Below are 22,201 nucleotides of genomic sequence, written 5' to 3'. Positions count from 1 at the left end.
TATTCCACGTGTAGCCATCTCCATGAGAAGATGACCACAGTGCCTGTCTGTGCTGAAGGCAACCTGTCAAAACTTAGGCACAAACCATGAGCTGCCTTCTTATTCCTGAGATTCCAGTAAATGGCAGAGCTACATTAAAACCCTGACTAAAGAAGTTCAGAAATGCTTGTGGGAGCCCAAAGGCCAGGTGCTGCCACACAAGGTCTAGGCCTTTAAACAGACAGCCAAGTCCAGTACAGTGTCCATGGGCTGCAGTCACATCATCCTTTGAAACACTGTCACAGCTGGGGTGGCAGTGTGCTCCCTATAGACCATGTAAGGTGCCCACACCATTGGTTAGGATGAGGCAAATGGCAAATCATGTTAGGTCAATGGGTCAAGTCACTGTTGACTTTGTGGCCTGGTGGGGAACAGAAGTTGCCACCCATCTTGCCTCTCCTCGGCCTGCCTGTGTCTCCATCCAAGCAAAGAGAGCCTTCTCTGGGTCTATATGGTCACACTGTGACAGGGAGTTTGGCTACTGGCCTTCACGTCTTATTTTCTTTGACTGATGTCTCAGAGAGATATGTGTGGGTTTGTGCCTGGTATTTGATCTCTACAGTTGTTCCTTTGGGGTGTGGTGCTATGTCAGGAGGGAGGCATTTATCCAAAGAAGATGGTGTCACATTGTCCCCATACACAGGGCCAGCCCTCCACACATTAGCCCTATGAGATTCTGGATATGGAGCTCAATGATATTTTAGAGACTTTCATGCATCAATAAGGCATTTATACTTGAGACATCATGATCCCAAGGCCCTCTGGCATCACAGGTAAGGGTCAGGGGCCTGCAGGCAGATAGCCAACATTAACATCTCAAATTGGTTATTTCCTAGCTTTAAGCAGGTTACTTCACTTCTCTTAGCTCCCATTTCCTTATGGGAACAAAAGCAGTCCCACCTGCTTTCTGGAATTGTGAAGACTCAATGGGATTTATAGGCAGGAGCAAGGCCCCTTACGTTGAGTCATGGATACTTGCTGTTACTTAAGATGGTGTTTTCTGTAAGGTCAAGTGTCATGCCTAATGACTACAGAAAGGCCCCATCTGTACCCTTTGGATACCTTCATGAAACCCTTCAGTCAATAGCAAGTGGTGGGTTTTGTTTTAATGTTTGTGAACCATGAGCTGCTACACCACCTGAGTTAATATCTTACTAAAGTATAGAGGCAGCTAGGGCAAGTTAGACAGAAATCACAAAGAACATTGTTAATCTGCAATTCTCAGTTGTTGCATTGTCCAGACAATGCCTTGGGAACGCTGCCAAGGCAATTTCCACTGTAGACTATCTTGGAATACCAGGAATGCTCTAGAAAGCCTCCTCAGGTGTAACCATAATGATTTGGCATTCCTTGGCCAGTGGTAGGACCTCAATGACATCCCCTTTTTCCCTCCATATACCCTTCAGGATGTGCAGTACCACCAGCCTCAGCAGCTTGGGGTGACTAGAGGCTGCCATTCACACTGGCTAAGAACCACTGAGGTTTCCCTGATCTTTTGCTCCCAGGCCAGCTAAGTAATGAAAGTCAACAGAGTGCCTTCCCCTAGGAGGTTCACACCTCCCTTAGGATGTACCCCATGTGAAGAGATAGATAGGTCTGGGCCTCTGAATTTACAAGACCTAAAGCCCAACAGATTATTATCAAGCCCCTTCTGTCAGGTTCTATTTGTCTCTCAATCAGAAAACTTAATTGTAGCTTAGCACCTTTCTTAGCTCCTCTAATAATGACTCTGTCCTTTGTTCTAGACCCTGTCTAGTGCACTTGGGCCTCATTCCTTCGTAATCATAACCTCTACTCTACCACCAATGGCTCTACTCCCAACCTGTGTGTACTGATGGTCCTCTTCCCCACTTAATGCTGTATAATTGTTCAAAATTTCTCTACAGACAAACCCCTCTACCTACAAATGATGAGTGACTTTTCTCCCAGTCTTGGCTGGAATCAGCTTTCCGGTCTGTTGGGTGTTCCCCAATAAACCCTTTCCCTTAAAAAAAAAAAGAGGGAGGTGCCTTTCTCTGAAGGGAGGAGAGAACTTCCACTTTGACTATGACCTTGTCTAAATATGATCAGAGTTGGCGAACTCGGAAGGCTTCCATAGCCTTGGCAACTCATGACAACAGCCTAGGGTGGTTACTGGCACCATAAACTAGAGTGTCAAATTGTTGGGTCAACAACAGGAGTCACTGTGCACTTGCTCCTCATGTGGGATCTCTGTCCTTAATGTGCTGTACATTGTGATTTAATGCTATAACTAGTACTCCAACAGTATGTTTCACTTTGTGTTTCTATGTGGGTGCAAACTGTTGAAATCTTTACTTAATATATACTAAATTGATCTTCTGTATATAAAGAGAATTGAAAATGAATCTTGATATGAATGGAAGGGGAGAGGGAGCGGGAAAGGGGAGGGTTGCAGGTGGGAGGGAAGTTATGGTGGGGGGAAACCATTGTAATCCATAAGCTGTACTTTGGAAATTTATATTCATTAAATAAAAGTTAAAAAAAAGATACATACAATGCACCTGTAAAATGAGGAGACTGTTTATTGAACAGCTAAGGGGAGCAAAAATAGTGGATTCAGCTATTTTGATTTTTACACAGAGCAGGGAATACTACACCATTCTGTTCTCCTTTTTCCTCCATTCATAAAAGGCCAGTTCCAGGGGCAGATTCAGGGATGTGTGGGGCTTAATTATGCCTGATATAGGCCATCTAGCAGTTGTCCATGTTAAAATCCCACATTTCCTTTAGGGTGAGAATATCCACACTCCTCATCCTCCTTTAAAAGTGAACTATGTGCTTTCTTGCAGAAGGATAGCCCACTTGGAGGACTGGATCCAGAGCTAGAACTAGAAGTGCCTAGAGAAACTGTGATCACATATGACAGCCTCGAGCCTGCTCTAAAGTGCTATAGTTGCTGGCAGACAAAGCCCTGGACCTGAACACAGACCCCGCTCCATAGCCATTACTACTCTGCACTGCTCCAGAGTGTCCTGCCTCAGGTAATGCTTTGGAGGGGGGCGGTTTGCTAGCTGGTGTTCATCACATGTTAGAGAAGCACAGGCCATCTCTTGATCCTTGCAGCAGCTCTGGCAGAGGCAGTGACTACGTGCACAGGGGAATTCCAGGGTATCCATGGCATGTCCCCTGCTGGTGTGGCATTCCCTTGGGGCAGCGCTGGAGTGCTGCCACCTTCTCCTTCTGCAGCAGAACATGTCCATCCCCAGCACAAGCTTGTAAAAAAATACTTTAACAGGATATACTATACAGAACTAGGATCTGACACTGTATATTACAAAGCTAAAATATTTGTATAAATACTGTACAGGCATGGAGTCACTCCACTGGAATGGGCTCACCGATGAAGGCATTGAAAGCTGCTGTGGATACTCCCAGAGCAAACTACTCCACAGTAGGAACAGGGAAAAGGATGTCTGTGCTGTGTCTACACACATCACATGGTGCATCCAAGACATCTTATAGTTCCTACTGACCACCCATAACAGGTAACTCTGAGCTACATGTGCAGGCAGGCCCTGTTGAAAACACTTTTAAACACTTTGGATGGGAATTTTAATACTTTGGAAAACTCCCATGTAGATTAGCTTCTCCTTCTGTGGGCCTATTTAAGGTAGCTGTGCCCCAGTGGGGATGATGGAGCCCAGCAAGTGCCTCTGGTATCCACCAGGGTGAGGCTGGCCTCACCTTTCATGTTCTTCCTGGCATCCACATCTCATGGACACCTGACCCAGTCCCCTGCCATGTCCGCGTCCCATCATGGTGAGTAGCTGATTGGCACTGAATGCAAACAAGGCATGAGATGGACTTCCCTGGAGGCCCAGCTCCAGTTCTGGGTCTGAGTTGGGGGGTGAACAAGAGGCAGAGAAAGGTGGAGAGAGGGTACGTCCCAGTCCACTTACACTCTGTCCCTGAGAGTGGCATTTAATCTGGCATTTCTATATTCAGTTTGGGAGGGGGGAGGACATACTTTCCAGGGCTCTGGGTAATAACCACTCTGGCCTTCTTTCGAAACATAGGAGCAATTTTAGGGGGTTCTGGAACTGGGGTTTCTTCTGTTTCTTCATTGTCTTCATGATGGAGGTCATATGAAATGTTTCCATATTCTCTCAGAAATGGGAAGATTTCTAGCAGAAATTGGCAGAAATCTTTGCGAATTCCAAACCACCCTGAAAAACAAGAATGTACTTTTTCACATGGTAGACTCCACTGGTTTTTGGGCTTTCTCTTCTGAATGATAAATTTCACTCACCTGTTGCAAATTTTACTTCACCCAGATTCCTCAGAAATGAAGACAGCCCAGGGCCTGAATGCCCAATATGGAGAAGAAGTACATATGACCTATAGCTCCAGGGTTCCCTAAGTAGAATTTCTGGTCCTGTAGTGACAGCACCTCAGGTTCACAACTTCCAAATCAGAAACTGTGGGGTGAGGCAAGGCCAAGAAATCCCCTTAGCCTGGCCTGCAGGGACTCTGGGGGTGCTCATGTTTGAGAATCACTACCCTAGTTGAGTGTCCAGTGCCTGTGGGGCATAGATTCTGTTGTCTGCCTCTCACGTACTCTGCACTAGATAAACTCATGGATGACAATGAATGTCTTCCAAGAGGATTTATGTCTCATTTGGCATCCAGGAGGACATGAGGCATGTACTGCTCCAAGCCAGGAAGCAGTTGGAGCTCATGGAGCCACTTCACAGGTATATCTCCAAGGCCCACTATCTTCTCTGTATACCATGGGTCCTCCTGAGGCTTGTTCCCCTCTCTGGGGACAACAGGAGTCCTGGTGCCTAGTGCCCTCTCTGGGTACCAGAGGACCATCAGCTCAGTGCCAGTTTTCCCAGGATACAAGCAGCAAGTATGGCCTGGGCTGCAGGCTCGGCACTGCCCCTACCCGTATTGACTTCCAGAAGAGCAGTGTTCTGGGGTTACATGCAGTGGAGCTGACAGCCTCATGAGAAAGTGATCTTCCTCTCAGATAAATTCAAAATGGCGTGCCATGGGGCCGGTGTTGTAGCACAGCAGGTAAAGGCACCACCTGCAACATCAGCATTCCATATCGGTGCTGGTTTATATCCTGGCTGCTCCACTTTGGATCCAGATCCTTACTAATGGCCTGGGAAATCAGTAGAAGATGGCCCAAGTAACAGGGGCGCTGCCACTCACATGGGAGACCTGATGACGCTCCTGGCTCCTGGTTTTGGCCTTGCCCAGCACTGGCTGTTGTGGCCATCTGGGGAGTGAATCAGTGGACAGAAGATCTATCCCGCCTCCTATCCCCTGCTCTGTAACTCTTTCTATATAAATAAATATATCTTTTTTTAAAAAACTGTCACAACATGCATTTTGGAAAGGAAGAGAGCCAGCAAGGTACACCTGATAAGACTCAGTGATGTCAGGAGTGACATGGGGAGGGAGAAAGACAAAAAGGGACTGGGGGTGGGGATGATTTCATGTTTTCTGATGGGAGATGTGGATTTCTCATCCCATACTCATGAGTGCTGGAAGGAGAAATCTTGATCCCCATTTTGCAGTAGGTGTTACAGGAGCTCAGAGAAGCTGCTTGTCTTGTTGGGTCCTGCCTCAGGCTGTAGCATGCACTGCAGGACAGCCATAGTGCAGGGCAGCACAAAGCCAGGGGGACAGCATGCAAGCCTTGTGCTTGGAAGGTCCTTGACCTTCTTTAGCCCTTTCCCACACACATGCCTAAATTGGGACTCCCCACCACCACCACCACCACCACCACAAACACACTCACACACAAGTCAAGGGCTCTGGAGTGCTGAGTACATACAGTGGTTTCCTCCTTTCTGTCCAAATGTGGTTGCCATCAGAGTGATCAGCGAGAGCCACAGTGGGACAAATATTGGAATACACGAGAATGCGTTGTGGCCGTCCAGCTTGTGAACCAGCAGAATCTACAGAACGAGACAGTCCAGGTCCTATCGATACAACATCTGAAAACACAACATCTCAAGTGACCTCAGTAGGCTGCCCAGCCTATCAGGCCTCACAGGGGAATGTCTGCACCCAAGGACCTGCAGAAAGCTGCCTATCTTTTGGAGATAGAGTGAAGCAAGTCTTCACATTTCTCCTCAGGACCAAGCAAAAGTCCTTCTACTACGGATGTTTCAGCACAAGTTTTAGGGGAAATTCCTTCTGGTGTTTGTCCTAAGGAGACATCAGTGCCTATTCTAGAATTCTCCACAGGACAAAAACATGAAAATATGATACCCAAACCTTCTCTTTTGAAAAGTAGAAAGTCAACACACACAGATGCATCTTGAGTAGCAAGGCACACATCCCACTGCCAGATTTGCCCTTCTCCAACAAGAGAGAAAGGGCTTCTCATTTTCCTGAAGTGTGTTCTCAGCCTGTTCTGCCAGAGGGGATCATTGCCATTTCCAAGGTAGCAGGCAGCCTTTCTAGACATGCAGGGTATTGTGGCAGGGAGAGTAGCATTCCGAGGTTGAGGAGGGTTCCTGTAGAAGCTTACCTCAAAAGTCAGGAGAGGCACAACAATGGTCATCCAGCTCAATGCCATGGTTATGTGAGTCCTTCGCTGCTCTGCAATCACATCCATAGAGCGCAAGAACAAGACAGACCACACGATGTAATAGAGGACCACGAGGCACAGAAAGGACATGAGAATCCACAAAGGGACACACACCACCTGAAGGAAGGAGCAGAGAGGCCATCTATTTAGAGCTTTTGATGTAGGCATTGTTTTCACCCTGCTGCTCCTCTCAAGTTAGGACAGTCCTGCCGCCTAGGACTGCTGCGAGGATGACCTTGAACAGAAACTTATCCACCATGGGACCTGTCTCAGGGACACCCTGTCACCAGTCCCTCTTTGCCCTTCTGTGCCAGCCTTGCATCCAATCTCAGTGTCCTTATTTTCTGTTAGGACTGCACTCACACCTCACCTTATCACTTTCACATACTTTGTGACTCTCGCTCACAACTCCCACTCACTCTCACCTTACTCTGTCACTTGCATCTCAATGTGTCACTCACATCTCAGTATCACTCTCCCACTTCCACACATCACTCACAAACTCACACACTACATTGTGTCATTCACTCGCACCTCACTGTTTCACACTTCAATGTATCACTCACCTCACTCTCTCAAATCTATCAGTTTCATACCTCATTCTGTGTCTCATTCCCACCTGCATCACTCAGTCACACCACACCCTTTCACTCACATACACCTCGCTCTGACTCACTCCATCACTCTCACCTGGTGCTCACACCTAAATGTGTCACTCACTCACATCTATCAGTCTCCCCCACCTCAATCAAAATCACACATACCTCATTGTGTCACACACTCACACTGTCACTCACACATACCTCATTTAGTGAGTCACTCATGTCTCACTGTCACTCACAAACTCAGTCACACCTCACTGTGGTACTCACACCTGTCACTCATTCACTTACACCTCACTGTGTCACTCATTCACACCTATCACCCACTCTCACCTCACTGTCACACTCACCCATACCTCACTTTGACTCATTTGCTCATACATGTGTTACTGAAAAACTCATACCTCACTGTGACATACCTCACTTTCACTCCATTTGCTCACACCTCAGTTTGCCATTCAGTCACACCTGCCACTCACCCACACTTAACTCTGTCACTCACATACACTTCACTCTTATGCAGTTATACCTGTCACTCACATACTCACACTTATTACTCATTCACTCATACCTCAGTGCTTCCCACACTTCATTCTGTCACTCACCTCTCTTTTACTCTGTCACACCTCACTCTGTCACTCATAATCAGACTCACACTTCAGTCTGTCCCTCACATATTCATTCACTCACACCTCACTTTCATACACATTCATTTATTCACTCATTTGCATTCACAAACTTTGTCCCACACTTAGGAACTAACTTTTTCACACACTCACATCTTGCTCTCTCACTCAATGGGCCATTCGGTCATAGTCACTCATACACTTTCTCAGACACTCAGGGACTCACACGTGTACTCCCATTGACTAAATCATACAATCATCCACTCACACAGTCACTCATACACTTACAGTCACACACTCACACATCCTCACAAGTCACTTGCTCACTTACTCATAATTACACATTCATTCACATCCTCACTCACTCATTCAGTGAAACAGTCACTTCCTCATTCAGTTACTCAACTCTCACACTTCCTCACTCAAACTTATTTGCATATTCACTCACAAACTGACTCACATTCAATATACTCACATACACTCAGAAAGTTACTGTTACTTATTCACTTATTCACTCAACTAACCTACTCATACACACAGAATTCATTCACACTTACTCACTCGCCCACTCATATACTCATTCACTCACGCATTCACTCAGGAAGTACCCCACACATTCTCTCACTGTTACTCACACATTCATCCATTCACACAGTTATGTAGTCACACACACACACACACACACTCACACAAACATGTGCTCAATCACAGTCACCTCACATTTAACTCACACACTTGCTTATACACACTCACACAACTCACACACTCACTTCATTACCCACACATTCCCTCATTATTCACTCATAAACTTACTCATTTACATACTAATTCAGGAAGTTACAAATTCACTAATTCTCACTCAGGAACTCTCACATTTGCTTACATATTCATTCACTTATTCACCCACATATTCACTCACTCACTCACATACTCATTCACTCACATACCTCATTCTCATTCAGAGTTCACACATTCACTCATTCAGAAACTCACACTCAATTGACACATCCAATTACTCATTAACTCACCCCCTCACACATTCATACTGCTTCCCTTAATCACTCACTGTCTCACTCCTAGTTATTTGGTATCTCATATTCATGCAGTCACTCACAAAGGCTCTGCAGACCTCAGAGTTCCCAGACAGAACACAGCAGTGTTGTTACTCCTATGCACATACATAAGCTCTCACTCTGACATACTCTCTTCACAGGCAATACTTGCACAACCTGCTGGAAGTACTCAGTCAACAAATTTGGGAACATGACCCTGGAAAATGTCTCTCAATCCCCACCCTATCAGTGAACTTGGCAGACTGATGTTGGGTAGGTGAGGCTACCCTGACTCCACCACCATGATCAGGTGCATTCTGAGGATATTGCTGTCATGGCCAAAAGACCTTTTCTCACCTACACACAAGCCTATAGGATAACTCCTAGGGTATCACCTGGCCAGATTCCTATGTGCCATCTTTCCTCCCTCCTGCCCCTGCCCTCTCAGTTATCTCTTTTTCTTTTACTAGTTATCATGTAGCAAAATTGATCCTTTTTTCTTCCCATACAGTCTATGAGTTTTAACATATACAGATTCACATAGCAACAGCCAGGATATCAGTTATCCAGTACAAATCACTTGTGCTGTCCCTTCACTGCCACACCATCACCCCATTGTAACTTCTAGCAAGCATAAGATCTGTTCTTTGTTACTATGTCTTTGCCTTTGTAAAAAATGTTCATACAGCAAGTAACCTTTAGAGAGTGGCTTCTGTCAGCATCATCCTTTGAGATTTATCCCAGTCACTTTGTGTATCCACAGTCTCTCCCCTTCACTAAGCAGAAGTCCACTGCTTGGAAGACCACACTGTCTTTATCCTACCACCCACTGAAGGTGATTTCCAGCTCTAGGCTTTTACCAACAACCCAGTACAACAACTTGTGTTCTGGTTTTTATGAGGTGGCACATTTTCATTTCTCTAGGATAAAAATAAAGCCAGGAGTGGGACTGCTGGGACTCAAGCAAGTGCAGGTTTAACTGTGGAAGAAGTTGCCAAACTCTCCCACTGTCCCTGTAAGTCTGCCTTCCCTCCAGCCATGTGGAAGTATACCAGTTCCTCTGCACCTTCCCCAGCACTTGGCATTTCCAATGGTTTTCATCTGTACATTCCAGTAAATGTTATACAGGATGTCATCCTTTAGTTGGGCTTTCCCTAAAGGACAATGATATTGAGCATCGTTTCTTGTGCTTATCTGCTATGTGTTTATCCTTGTGTATATTGTCTACTTAAATTTTCTGCCAATTTTTAAATTAGGTATGTTTTCTTATTTTGAGGGTTTTTTTTAAATTTATTTATTTGACAGAGTTATAGACAGTGAGAGAGACAAAGGTCTTCCTTTCATTGGTTGACTCCCGAAATGGCCGCTGTGGCTGGCACTGTGCCGATCCAAACCCAGGAGCCAGGTGCTTCCTCCTGGTCTCTCATGTGGGTGCAGGAGCTCAAGCACCGGGGCCATCCTCCACTGCCCTCCCAGGCCACAGCAGAGAGCTGGACTGGAAGAGGAGCAACCGGGACTAGAACCTGGTGCCCATATGGGATGCTGGAGCAACAGGCAGAGGACTAACCAAGTGAGCCACGGCACTGGCCTATTTTGAGGTTTTTAAGTGTTCTTTATATGTTTGGAATACAAGTCAATGCATTGATACATAATTTGCAAATATTTTCTCCCAGCCTGTATAGCCTTTTTGTTTATTTCATCTTAATTTTGAGGGAGTCTGAATTTATAAATTTCTTTTATGAACCATATTATCTGTGCCATTTTTAAGAATCCTTCACCTAAACACACGCTGCCAAAATTTTATCCTATGTTTTCTTCTACTTGTATTGTTTTTCACTTCACTTTTATTTTTTAATGACTTTTTTTCTGTTTCTTTTTTAAATTTTTTAGTTTTTAACATTCAATATAGTGTGTAGAAACAATTCTTTTTAAGGGTTTTTTCTCCTTTTTACATTTTTATTTAGTTTTTACAGATTCAATATAATTTGTAGATACAATTTTTTTTTCTCTTTTTAAAAAAATTTTAAAGTGTGTAACAGATTCAATATTGGTCAGAGGATTTGTGTTGATATATGATCGTAGATTCTCTTAACTAGCTTGCTGGCTTTGATTGTGGAATTTTCTGTAGAGTTTATGCACAGCCTATTTTCCCTTTTGTAATGCATATCTGTCATGAGACTAATTTATTGGAGTTCCCTTCAGAGGTGGAATGTTAGTGACCTTAACAGACCCACTTGCTGTCTGTTGCAAAATAACATTGCTTCATCCACTGAGATCCGAACAGGATCAAGGGTAGAAAAAATTCCTATACTTACTTGCAGAAAGCACTTGAACTATTTCCCCCCAATTGTGCCTTATACTAAAAATTTGGCCTTATCTGGCCTTGTTTCCTCCACGTCACAACAGAAACAGATATAGCACCCTGAAGATACTGGATGGGAACCTAAACAATGTCTTTTATTATGAATGTTTCATGAAAAAATTTCAGCAGAAGTGATTAGTCTCACCTACACTTTAATTCTGGAGTACTTATTTTTCCTAATTTTCTTCCCTGTCCCCAAGTGAGTATGTTCTTTTCTTTTTTTCTATAACGTTCACTGGTTTTTAAAAGGTAAATTATATTTTATACAGGAAATGGCAGTATAAGTCTTCTGCCTTTGTTACAATCTTCTTTCTATGCATTTGCTAGATGAAACAATACGGCACTGCCTACTTCATAGCCTGTCATTTATCTATCTATCTGGCCTTCTGTCCAGCCATCCATTTAACCATCCATTGTCAATTTTAACCAAATACTCACTAACTCAGCCACAGCTTAGAAGCATGACTTAGACCCATCCTTGCTAAGAGTTTAAACTAGTACAGCTTTTTGGAAAACCAAATGTAGTACTGAGAGTATTCTAAAATTATTTGAAATTTATGTATAATTTTTTCATAATACACATCTTTTACAAAAATACTTTTTAGCACCAAAATACACTCATACTCATACTTTAAATTCTCTTTTTTCATAAGCTGTTTAAGAATTTCTTTTTTTTAGAAAGCTTCTATTTAATAAATATAAATTTCATAGGTACAACTTATAGATTATAGCAGTTACATTTATAACTTTTTTTTTAACTTCTATTTAGTAAATATAAATTTCCAAAGTACAGTTTATGGATTACAGCTTTGTAAGAATTTCAAAAGAAGTTCCCAACCTCTAGCCTAATAATATTATTTCTATTGTGTTTCCTAAGAAAGCAATAACATATAATCAGGCAAATATTTTTGTGCACAAAAATATACAATGCAGCATGATTTAAAACTGCAAAACAATGGAAATAACCAAAATATTCAGAAATAAAGGAATGTATTTTAAGAATATTTTGCATGAATTAAACTTTAAGACATGTTCATAAAGACCTTTTATTGACATAGGCAAATGTTTATGATGCAACATCAAAATGAAAAATCAGGACATGAAATTATACACATAGTATGATCACAACTATTTGTATATAACAAGCACATAAAAAATACTACTGGGGCCAGTGTTGTGGCATAGCGGGTTAAGCTGCTGCCTGCAATGCCAGCATCCCAAATAGGTGCTAGTTCAAGGCTCAGCTGCTCCACTTCTGATCCAGCTCCCTGCTAATAAGCCTGGGAAAGCAACAGAAGATGGCCGAAATGCTTGGGCCCCTGCACCCACATGGTAGACCTCAGAAGAAGCTCTGAGCTCCTGGCTTCAGCCTGGCACAACCCCAGCCATTGCAGTCATTTGGAGAGTGAAAAGTGGAATGGAATCAATCTCTCTCTCTCTCTTTCTCTCTCCCCTTCTCTCTCACTCTGCCGTTCAAATAAATGAATCAATAGAAAAATTTGAAAATACTACCAGTTTATTGTCTGGTGGTTGTATTATAGATCAGTCTTACCTATGCTTGTCTATCTTTTACAAGTTTTCTACAATGAATACAAATTATTTTATAATAAAATAAGAAAAGTTTATTTAAGGATTTAAGAAGTTACATACAAGCCAGGGCCAGTGGATGATCTTGTCCAGTCGCAAGGCAATGAATATGAACTGAAGAATGTTGACAGAACACAGGATTTCTAACTGCAAATTAAGAGAAGAATAAGTTAAAGTCACAGTCAATACCACAGTTACCTGGTTAGCACACTAAAAGTCAATGTAAATTATAATACAGTAAAAGCTTTATTATGTTACACTAGAAAATCCTGAACTGCAGTACCAGAGCAGAGCAGCAGCACTACGTTGAGGAGAAACGTGCATGGCTTTCGGCTTTACCTGTCTGCTCGGTGGTGGCCTTACCCTCTGTGGCTCGAGGCTTGATCACTACTTGCTCAGAGCATGACCTCATTTTCAGGAGCACCAGGAACAAAGGCCATCTGCAATAGGGCCCACAGTCTTCCTTCTGCCATTACTATTGCTCACTTTTCTTCATAACCTTCCTTGTGCTTCCTTCTTCTTGTACCCAGGGTTTGGTCTAACATCCCACCCCTTCCTTTTGGGTTTCTTGGGGACCCTGTTACATCAAGTCATCATTATTGATTCTTTGTTGCATCTTTAACTTTATTTACTCCACTGATTCTTTCTAGCAGCAGCACAAAAATAACAACTCCTTCTGATTAAAGATAGGAACAACTCCCAAACCAAAGAAATCCACCCCTTTGATGATCTAGCACCCCTTAGCCTTGGCTCTCTCTCTCTCTGCTGCAGCCAAGCTTTGCGAACTGTAATGGTTACCTAAGGCACCACCAGGAAACTGCTTTCACCAGGATCACTTGATAACTGGGATGCAGCATAATATTTCAATTCATATCCTCGTGGGTGCCTTTGCAGCATCTCATATTGTTGACTAGTCACTATTTCCCTCTCAAACCTTATTTTCTGGCCTTCTAGGAGCTCACCTTGTAGTCTTTGTGTCTTACAAGTGTCTGACAATTCCTTCTGTAGGTCCTTCCCTCTCTTTAAATAGGGTTGCTCCCCAGAGCCTTGAACTTAGTCTACTGTCACCACTAGGGAAATGTATACACACACACATTCACTCACTCATTCCACCCTGAGGGTGGGATACAAAAATTTCAGCCACATTCCTGGCTTGCTTTACTTCTTAGAGGTTGTTTCTCATCTTCTCTGACCCAGCCCTCCTGCTATGTACCAGACCCTGCTGTGCACATGTCACTCTTGGCTCTCCTAGGGACACCTTAACTGAAGCCAGTCCCCGGTGGAATTCACTATTCTTTGCATCTTGAACTCTGTCTCCTTCCTACACCTTCCTATCTCACTGGAAGGGACTACAGAAATTTAAATGTCCAAAGCATATACCTGGGAAGTACCCTCTATTCTTCTGACCACACTCTTGTGTTCAGTCACCAAAGCCTGTCTACTCTGTCAGCTAAATTTCTCCTGAATCCAAATAGTGACTACCTCAAGAAAAATTCTGCATCACTAATCTTTACACTACTCCATAGCCAGGCAACTATTGCCTCCCTGCCTCCAGTCTTGATGGTCCCCTGCTCCCAAAGGCCCTTCAGGCTGCTCTTCATTGTGGTAGTCTTCATCTATCCTACAAAATGAAAATATGTGTTTGGGTCTGGAGTCTGCCAAAAGTTTTCAGTTCACAAGCATTTAGTGACTCTTAATTCTTCCATAGACCTCCAGGCCAAAAGAAATATCTACCAATACCACTGGGTTTAAGTAAATAGATCTAACCTTAGCATTTCTGTCCTAAGTAGTCATTGAAAGAAATAATTCACATAAATTGCAAGAAAAATATTATTTTAAAAATTTCATTTTCAGAAACCCACCACTATTTCATACTGAGATGTGTGTGCCTGTCAGTACACGTTCTCCAAACCTTGGAATTAAAAAAGGTACTTCCACTCCCATTACCTGTTCTTTATTTGGATTCTGACACAGTGCTAGCTTTATTTACATCCAATGCTACAAATCCACCTTTTTAAAGATACAATGTCATTGAAAGAAATATGTGACTCAACAATAAACCTGTAAGCTATTTCCATCTAGTAGTTGGTATGATATCTCACAAATGTCAGGTATCACTGATTTCCTCAAAGTGTACATTATCCTTTTGTGCCCAAGGAATTCACTAAGGTGTCCCTATTCATCAGAACCCCTTTGTAGAAGCTCTCTTTCCCTCAACTCGCACACTTCCATCCTTTCTGCCTTTGTTCTAGCCACAATTGAACTACATTTAGTCCACTTAGCTAACAGGTTTCTCCTTCCTCTGTGCCTTAGTGTGCCTGAAAACTACCACCCAGTTCCATCTAGTGCTAGGGCTCCCCAGCAGATCCTGACTTATCCTCCACATTTCCACAGAAGCCTACCCCTATCCACCCTCACCAGCATAGGCACTCCTCTTTCTGTGCTATCAGAGCCAAGAGCTCACCTCCTGGAATCCTGTTTCTTCTCAGGGTGGGAATGCCAAGAGAGTGAATACATGAAAGACATACTTGTAGCAACTGATGTCCCATGCAGTTCTATACCTGGGACACACTTTTGCGTTCAAAAACCAAAGTTCTACATTTTTACACATTTCTTAAATTTTCTTCTCACCTACTGTCCAACAGTCTTTAGATAACTATCAGTGCTTCTCAGTGGGGACAATGTTATTCACCACGTTGGAGAAGGGGGATAGGATATGGGCAAAAGTGCTTTTGGATGTCTCATAGGATTGGAAGGACAGTATCTCCACTAGTATTTAGAGGGTGAGAGTCAGGGATAAGTGTCTTACAACACATGGGACAATCCCATGCAAAAAAAAGTTTCCTATACAAAATGCCAATGGCACACTTCCCTTATGCATGGAGAAATGCTGAACCAAACAGGTACTAGCTTGAATATTTTAATTTCTGTGGTTTTGTTTAATGTAAGCTTTTATAAAGATTTTCAAAAGTTAGTTTTACTTCATTTGCTCAGGTAATTAAAAAAGCATGCATAATAACAGAGGCATAAAGTAGAAACATGTAGATGTCTAGGTGGAATGCTGCCTTTACCCAACAGAGGGAAGATATTGGGGTAAAGCTGGATAAGGAGTCTGGAGCAGAAATATGAGGTCAGAAAGAGGACTTCAGGAAGCCACAGCACATAAGTAACAGGGCAAACAGGAATGTCAACATTATGGTTCAGAGTAAGTATGAGAGAACTTCAAAAATCTCATGGAAATGTGCGTTATCATTTACTTCCATTTTCCCATGAACTTTCTGAAAGCCTACGTATGTATAGTGAGAAGATAAAATGCCCAAGATACGATTCCAAAGAAATGACAACTTAAAAGCAGTAGGTAAAAGAAGAACTGAGCAAAGGAGATAAAGACAGATGTGGCCAGAGCTGAGGGCAGTGTCTCTCATGTCAAGAAATACCTAACAGAGTCAGGATTTCTTAAGTGGAAAATGGTCTGAAAAGATGAGGACTGAAAGAGGCCCACTGCACTTGGCCATGGGTGCTCATTCCAGGTTTTGGGGAAAGCAGGAGCTGAGCAAAGACTGAGAAGCAAGGAGTAAGGAAGTGAAGATGGACTAGCACTCTTTCCAGAGCTAGTTTATGAATAGCTTTATGGATGTTTTAGATGAGAGATAACAAATTAACTAGAGAAAGCCTGGCCAAGTTCAGGAACAAATATTAAGATAGAACAGGGTCTGTAGTACAAGTGTGAATGGCCTTTCTCTGGAGGGAAGACAGGAGAGAAGGTGGAGAACAGAGAGGTCTTAAAAAGTGGCAGAGGCTACAAATGGCCCCTGGAGAATATGGGCACCATATTCAGATGGTGCTTAAGGGTTAGCATAGGCACATCCAAGAGCTACCTCAGTGCTTATCAACTTTGTTGTCATTACTAAACCCCTGCCCCACAATCCTTGTTAGACATTTGTTTCCTAGTGGAACCCCCACCATGACATTTTAACGCCACAGATATTTTGTATAGAATTTACTATAAGGTATATCTGTGCTTTATTCATAAAAAGAAATTTTTCCTACTACTCACACCCAAACCAATCCACCCCCTGGTGGGTGCCAGGTACTACGGACGGTTGATAAAACATGATCTGACTGAAGTTGGAGACCATAATGGTATGGTGGTTCAGTCTACAGGTCACAGGACTTCCTTCTGCAGTCGCAAGCATGCAGCCAGGGAACGGCAGTACGGAAGAGAAGTGGATGGATTGTTAAAGACTTCAGGGAACTATAGGGAGGGTAAGAGTGGACCAGCCATCAGCCGGTAAACTCCTTGGTCTACTCCTTCTACCTAAAGTCTATCCTTACCTACTAGCCACACCCATGCTATGGTCCTTCTACTAGTACAAGTCAAAAATCATTCCCTTGTTCAAGATCAAACCCTTCCTGGTGTTATGGGTGCCATAGGGCTTGGTTCCATTAGGCTCCCTCTCTTATAGATTTCTTTTCATTAAATCTATATCCGGCATCAAGGATCACATGCCAGACCCATCTTCTGGCTCCTATGTTCCTTTCCAACACAACCATAGTCTTTCCCCTCACTCTTATGTGCATAGCTCAGAAGAAACTAAGAATATACAGTTGTCCTCCACTACTCAGGGAGTATGTTAAGACTTCCAGGAGATGCCTGAAACCATGGATGATACTGAACCCTATGTACACCATGTTTCTTTTTTTCCTATACATACATACCCATGGTAAAGTTCAATTTATAAATTAGGCACAGTAAGAGATGAACAACAACCAATAGTAAAGTGGAATGATTATAACAATCTACTGTGTTGTGTCGCTGACTTTCAATATATCTTATTTTATCATTCTGTATTTTCAGACCATAGTTGACCATAGACAACTGAAACCTTGGAAAGCAAAACTGTGGAAAAGGTAGGGTGCTACTGAGATCCTCTAGTTCTCCCCACATCCCATTAGTACATGGCTTTTAGTTTCTGTGCAGCTAAGTTCCCGGGATTTTGTAGACAGGCCAACAGAAACGGAATTCTAGCTCTGCCCCTTACTTACTCACCCTCTCTGGAAAACAACTCGACCTACCTAACAGAGATGTTGTAACTAATAAGATAGTAGCATATGTCAAGTGTCTAGTACAGTGCCTGGCACTTAGTAAGTGCTTAAAAAATGTTATGCACAATTATTTCATTACTAGTATTAGTGCTGCTAGTACCAGTATCTTATAGGCATAGGCAAAAAGGGCCTGGCAAAAAGTGAATCTTTGATCAGTGTTAGCTGAGTAAATAAATATACATATGGGCAAAGCAGGATAAGCCAACCAGAAAACAGTGAAGGTGCTAGATTGTGGGGTCTGAGGTAGTGAGACGGTTAATATTATCTGTCAACTTGGCTGGGCTACAATTTCTTAAAACACTAAGCTAGGGGTTGCAGTGAAACTATTTACTTCAAATAAAGAAGACTGTCCTCAACAATGTGGAGTGCCTTGTTCAATCAGTTGAAGGCCTGAACAAAGACCAGAACAAAGACCAGAGTTTCTTGGAAAGGAAGAAATTCAGCCTCAGGACTACAGCATCAATTCCTGTCGAGTCTCCAGCCTGGCTATTTGTCCTACAGAATTCACACTTGCCATCTCCCAGAATCATGTGAGCCAGCCCCTAAAATCCATCTCTTTAAATTTGTTTCTCTATCTATATTATTATTTATATTTCTCTGGAGATGTCTGAGCAATGCAGGTGGGATGAGAAAGATGGGAAGCAGAGAGAAAGCTGATGGTCTAAGGGGCAAGCTACCATTCTAAGTCAAGAAAGAGAAATTAATATTTACATTGATTTTAGTTCCCTTTATATGCCATGTTCTAGAGTTAATGATCGGTCTCTTCCTACCAAAGGACAAGAAATTGACATTAGAACAACTGACCCGAAGATTTTACTTTTAAATAATGAATTCTCACCTCCAGTGACCTGTCATGTCGAAAGCCCCATACACAAGCTGCAACAGACACCGGGGAAACAAAGAACAGCGGCATGAAGACCAGAAGCCAGAAATGGCTTCCTCTCTCGATCCTGTCACAGACCAGAACTTCAAACATCAACAGGAGCAAGTGGATGCCCACTGCAATTAACATGGCTTTAAACTCCACACATGTTTCTCCTTCTGCTCTAAAAAAGGACAAAAGATGAACAAGAACATCACCCTCAGTTCAGAATCTCCATTATAAACAAGTAAAGTGAATACCAGCTTATGTTTACACTTTGAATTTTCTTTGTAAATCTGACAAAAAACTAAACAGACATGAGGTAGAAAGCTAACAAATCAACTTAAATCTAACCTTTTAAAAATTATTTGAGAGAGAGAGAGAGAGAGAGAGAGACAGCATGAGTATGAGCTTGAGTGCAAGTGCTCATGTATACTGATTAACTTCACAATAGCTGGAGTTGGCCTGGGCCAAATCCATGAGCCAGGAACGCAATCCACATTTCCCATGTGAGTATAAGGAACACAGTCACTCGAGCCATCATTGTATCTCCTAGGGTCTGCATCACGAGGAAGCTAGAGTCAGCAGCTGGAGCCGGGTAGCAAACCCAGGCACCCAGTATGAGATGTGTGCATTTAGAAGGCTAGGCCAAATGCCTGCCTCAAACCTAATTAATAGGCAATCTTTCAAATATTAAAGAACAACTACAGGACAAGGAATTAACATGATAACCAAAAAAGATTTTAATATTTTAACAGTTCACAGATATTCTCAGAAGTAATACTCACTATTTCCCTGGCATAAACACTTTTGTTCATAACTTTATATCAATTTCCAAGAATTACTTTCAAAGTTATTTAAACTGATTGCTTCTATTATTAAAAACTGACAAATATCTCTTAATGCTCATGATCCTAATCTCTCAATAAATAAAAAAATCATATAAATCATATTTCATATAACACTTTAAAAATACCCAGCTTTATGAACAAGTATGGGCTATATTAGGTACTATTTTAGAATGTAAATAAAAAGTGTGAATGTCTTGTTTCCCCCTTTCTATTCCATTAGGATGAATTAGCACCTGCAGATGAAAAAGAAATAAGAACAAAGGAATTAAAATTGTTCTCAGAAAAAATATCAATTTAATTAGCTGTTAAAGCATCATGCATAAATTAATAAATTAACATTGAAACATGACAGGGCCACTTATCAGGAAAATATGAAGCATCTGAAAGGTCTATAATGTTTATTCAAAATACAGATGAACAACTATGATACACATTATGTTGTTGGGGATAAATATACCTGAGCTTAGGACACAGAGAAAATGAGGTCACAGTTATTACTGTGGGACCCAAAGCATTCCATTGGTTAATGTTAACACTAGAACAACCATGCCTATATTTTAACCACCAATTCTTTGCCTTGCCTGATCTTAAACTAACAGAAGACAGTTCAAATATAACTAGTGAAACTGAAAATGTTATTTTTTCATTCTTTGCAGAACAAACATCAGATATTTGAAAACATCTTATAAAAGAGAAAAGATGTGTGGCTACACAGGTAACAAGCTTTCAAAAAGAATCTAAAAACTTTAAAATAGTTACATGAACAGCCACGGCAAATGAAGGTTACTTGTGAGTAGCTCTTTTAAAGTTTTTCAAAATGTATGTGACATGTAATTTACATAATCTAAATCTGAACCTATGTTTAAGTCAGTAACTAAGAATTTTAAAAGCTGAGATGGACTCAACCTCTACAGTTTTCCTATATCTCATAGCTCCCTCTTTTCCTCCCTACTGGGTATTCCTTCAGTCCCCATCTTCCTGATGAGGTTTAGCATAGCCCCTATTCCTCAGCCTCCTCTTTTCCTTGTAAGTTTTAGTCTCTGAAAGACAGGGTCCAGTGACACAAGTCTGTACCCTATCTTCCCTGCCTCCACAGGCTTCTTAGCATCTGGTCCTCAAATTGTCCTCTTCTCCTGTCTATCCCAGGAACTCAGAGTCTCCTGGCCAAGCTACCAGCTCCACCCTCTTAAGAATCCCAGGACTAGGAGATGGGGAAAATGGCAGCCCCAGTTCCAAATCTGAAGTAGGAAAACACAGATCCTTGATAATCAAAGCTAGAATTATGAATGCCTTCTGAACATAGGCTGGTTTTATGCTTTGTAGTCTAGTATGACATAACAGTTTGGATTACAGAGATTTGTGGGCTGCATAGGTATTTAATCACCCAAAACAACATTGTTTTTCTAAGAAAATATGTATCAAAGCACATAATTTCTAAAAACATAGAAAGAATCTCAGTTTGCCTGTATTACAGTTCTTATAAAACCAGACAGGTAGAAAAGGAAATGCTCTTTATCACAAGTGAGAAAAACTAAGAACTTCTTCCCTCGGGATAGATATTGAAAAATTCTGTAAGGCAATATTACCGATATTGAGGATTTCGTGCCCAGACTCCAGTTCCAACTGAGGCTCCAACAATGACCATTAACTTCCACAGCCATATTGGAGCAAAGACAGCCCAGTAACTCCACTGAATAATGCCATCCAGACGAAGGGCCAGCAGTACAGAAAACAGCAGCAGGCAGGCATAGATGAGGAATTTACTAGGAGAAAAGTAAAATGATTAAATAGGATGTATTTTGATAAACATGTGATACTGAAATGTGGAGATTTTTCAGTACATAATTTTTTTCAATATTTTTCAATACATAAAAGTAGTCACTAATTCAACAATCATTTACTGAATAGTTTAATGTATTACATATATTCTTACAGTGCTGGAGGTAAGAGAAACATAAAGGTGACTAAAGAAAGTTCCCCATTTTCCAGGGCAGGGCAGGGCGTGACGGGAGCCAGGAAGAGCTGTGGAATCTAAGGCACTGTGAAGCAGAAAGGTGACAACCCTGGTGAGATGAGGAAGCATTCCAGGCAGAAGAGAATGGAAACTAGCTATATCAACACATGGAGACTGGAAAAGGTTGTATATGTTCAGGATATGGTCAAGTACTGTCACTAACTGATTACTGGGTTAAAGTTTTGTTTTTAAAGGCAACCATTTACCATGTTCATAAGTTATATACATTTTAATATATGTATTATATTTTCCATGACTGAAATATACACACACGTACTTTCATAATTCATATAAAAAGGAATTGCTGTAGAGGATGTCCTTGAAATATTAATCAGAAATTTTATTGAGGACTTCCACTTCCAGCAATAACACACCAACAGAGTTGAGGACTTCTACTTCCACCACTAACATACCAATAGAGTTTATCTTCCTCACTCAAAGAAAGAATGGACAAAATATGTGAAATAACAGTTTGCATACACTGGATGATAGGTCGTGAAGAACAGGGAGGGAGGGAGGAAACAAAGGA

General features: G+C 41.9%; 1 protein-coding gene across 3 annotated transcripts in view; it reads right to left on the bottom strand.

Annotated features, from left to right (window-relative positions):
- Window positions 1-2,542: 2,542 nt before the first annotated feature.
- Window positions 2,543-22,201, bottom strand: part of TMEM185A (transmembrane protein 185A) — a 44,042-nt gene continuing 24,383 nt past the window's right edge. Inside the window, exons 2-7 of one of the 3 annotated variants that reach the window (XM_062184015.1) lie at window positions 21,245-21,421; window positions 18,784-18,991; window positions 12,903-12,986; window positions 6,551-6,727; window positions 5,849-5,972; window positions 2,543-4,226 (exon numbers count right to left, since the gene is read on the bottom strand). In XM_062184015.1, coding sequence (XP_062039999.1) covers window positions 3,982-4,226; window positions 5,849-5,972; window positions 6,551-6,727; window positions 12,903-12,986; window positions 18,784-18,991; window positions 21,245-21,421 — 1,015 coding nt within the window. In that variant the 3' untranslated portion in view covers window positions 2,543-3,981. Of the gene's footprint in view, window positions 4,227-5,812; window positions 5,973-6,550; window positions 6,728-12,902; window positions 12,987-18,783; window positions 18,992-21,244; window positions 21,422-22,201 lie in introns of all 3 variants that reach the window. The other 2 variants (XM_062184016.1, XM_062184017.1) reach the window with 2 other exon arrangements.

Source organism: Lepus europaeus, chromosome X (assembly GCF_033115175.1).
Source record: "Lepus europaeus isolate LE1 chromosome X, mLepTim1.pri, whole genome shotgun sequence".
In the NCBI taxonomy this organism is placed as follows: domain Eukaryota; kingdom Metazoa; phylum Chordata; class Mammalia; order Lagomorpha; family Leporidae; genus Lepus; species Lepus europaeus.
This window is presented reverse-complemented; position numbering and strand designations above follow the sequence as displayed.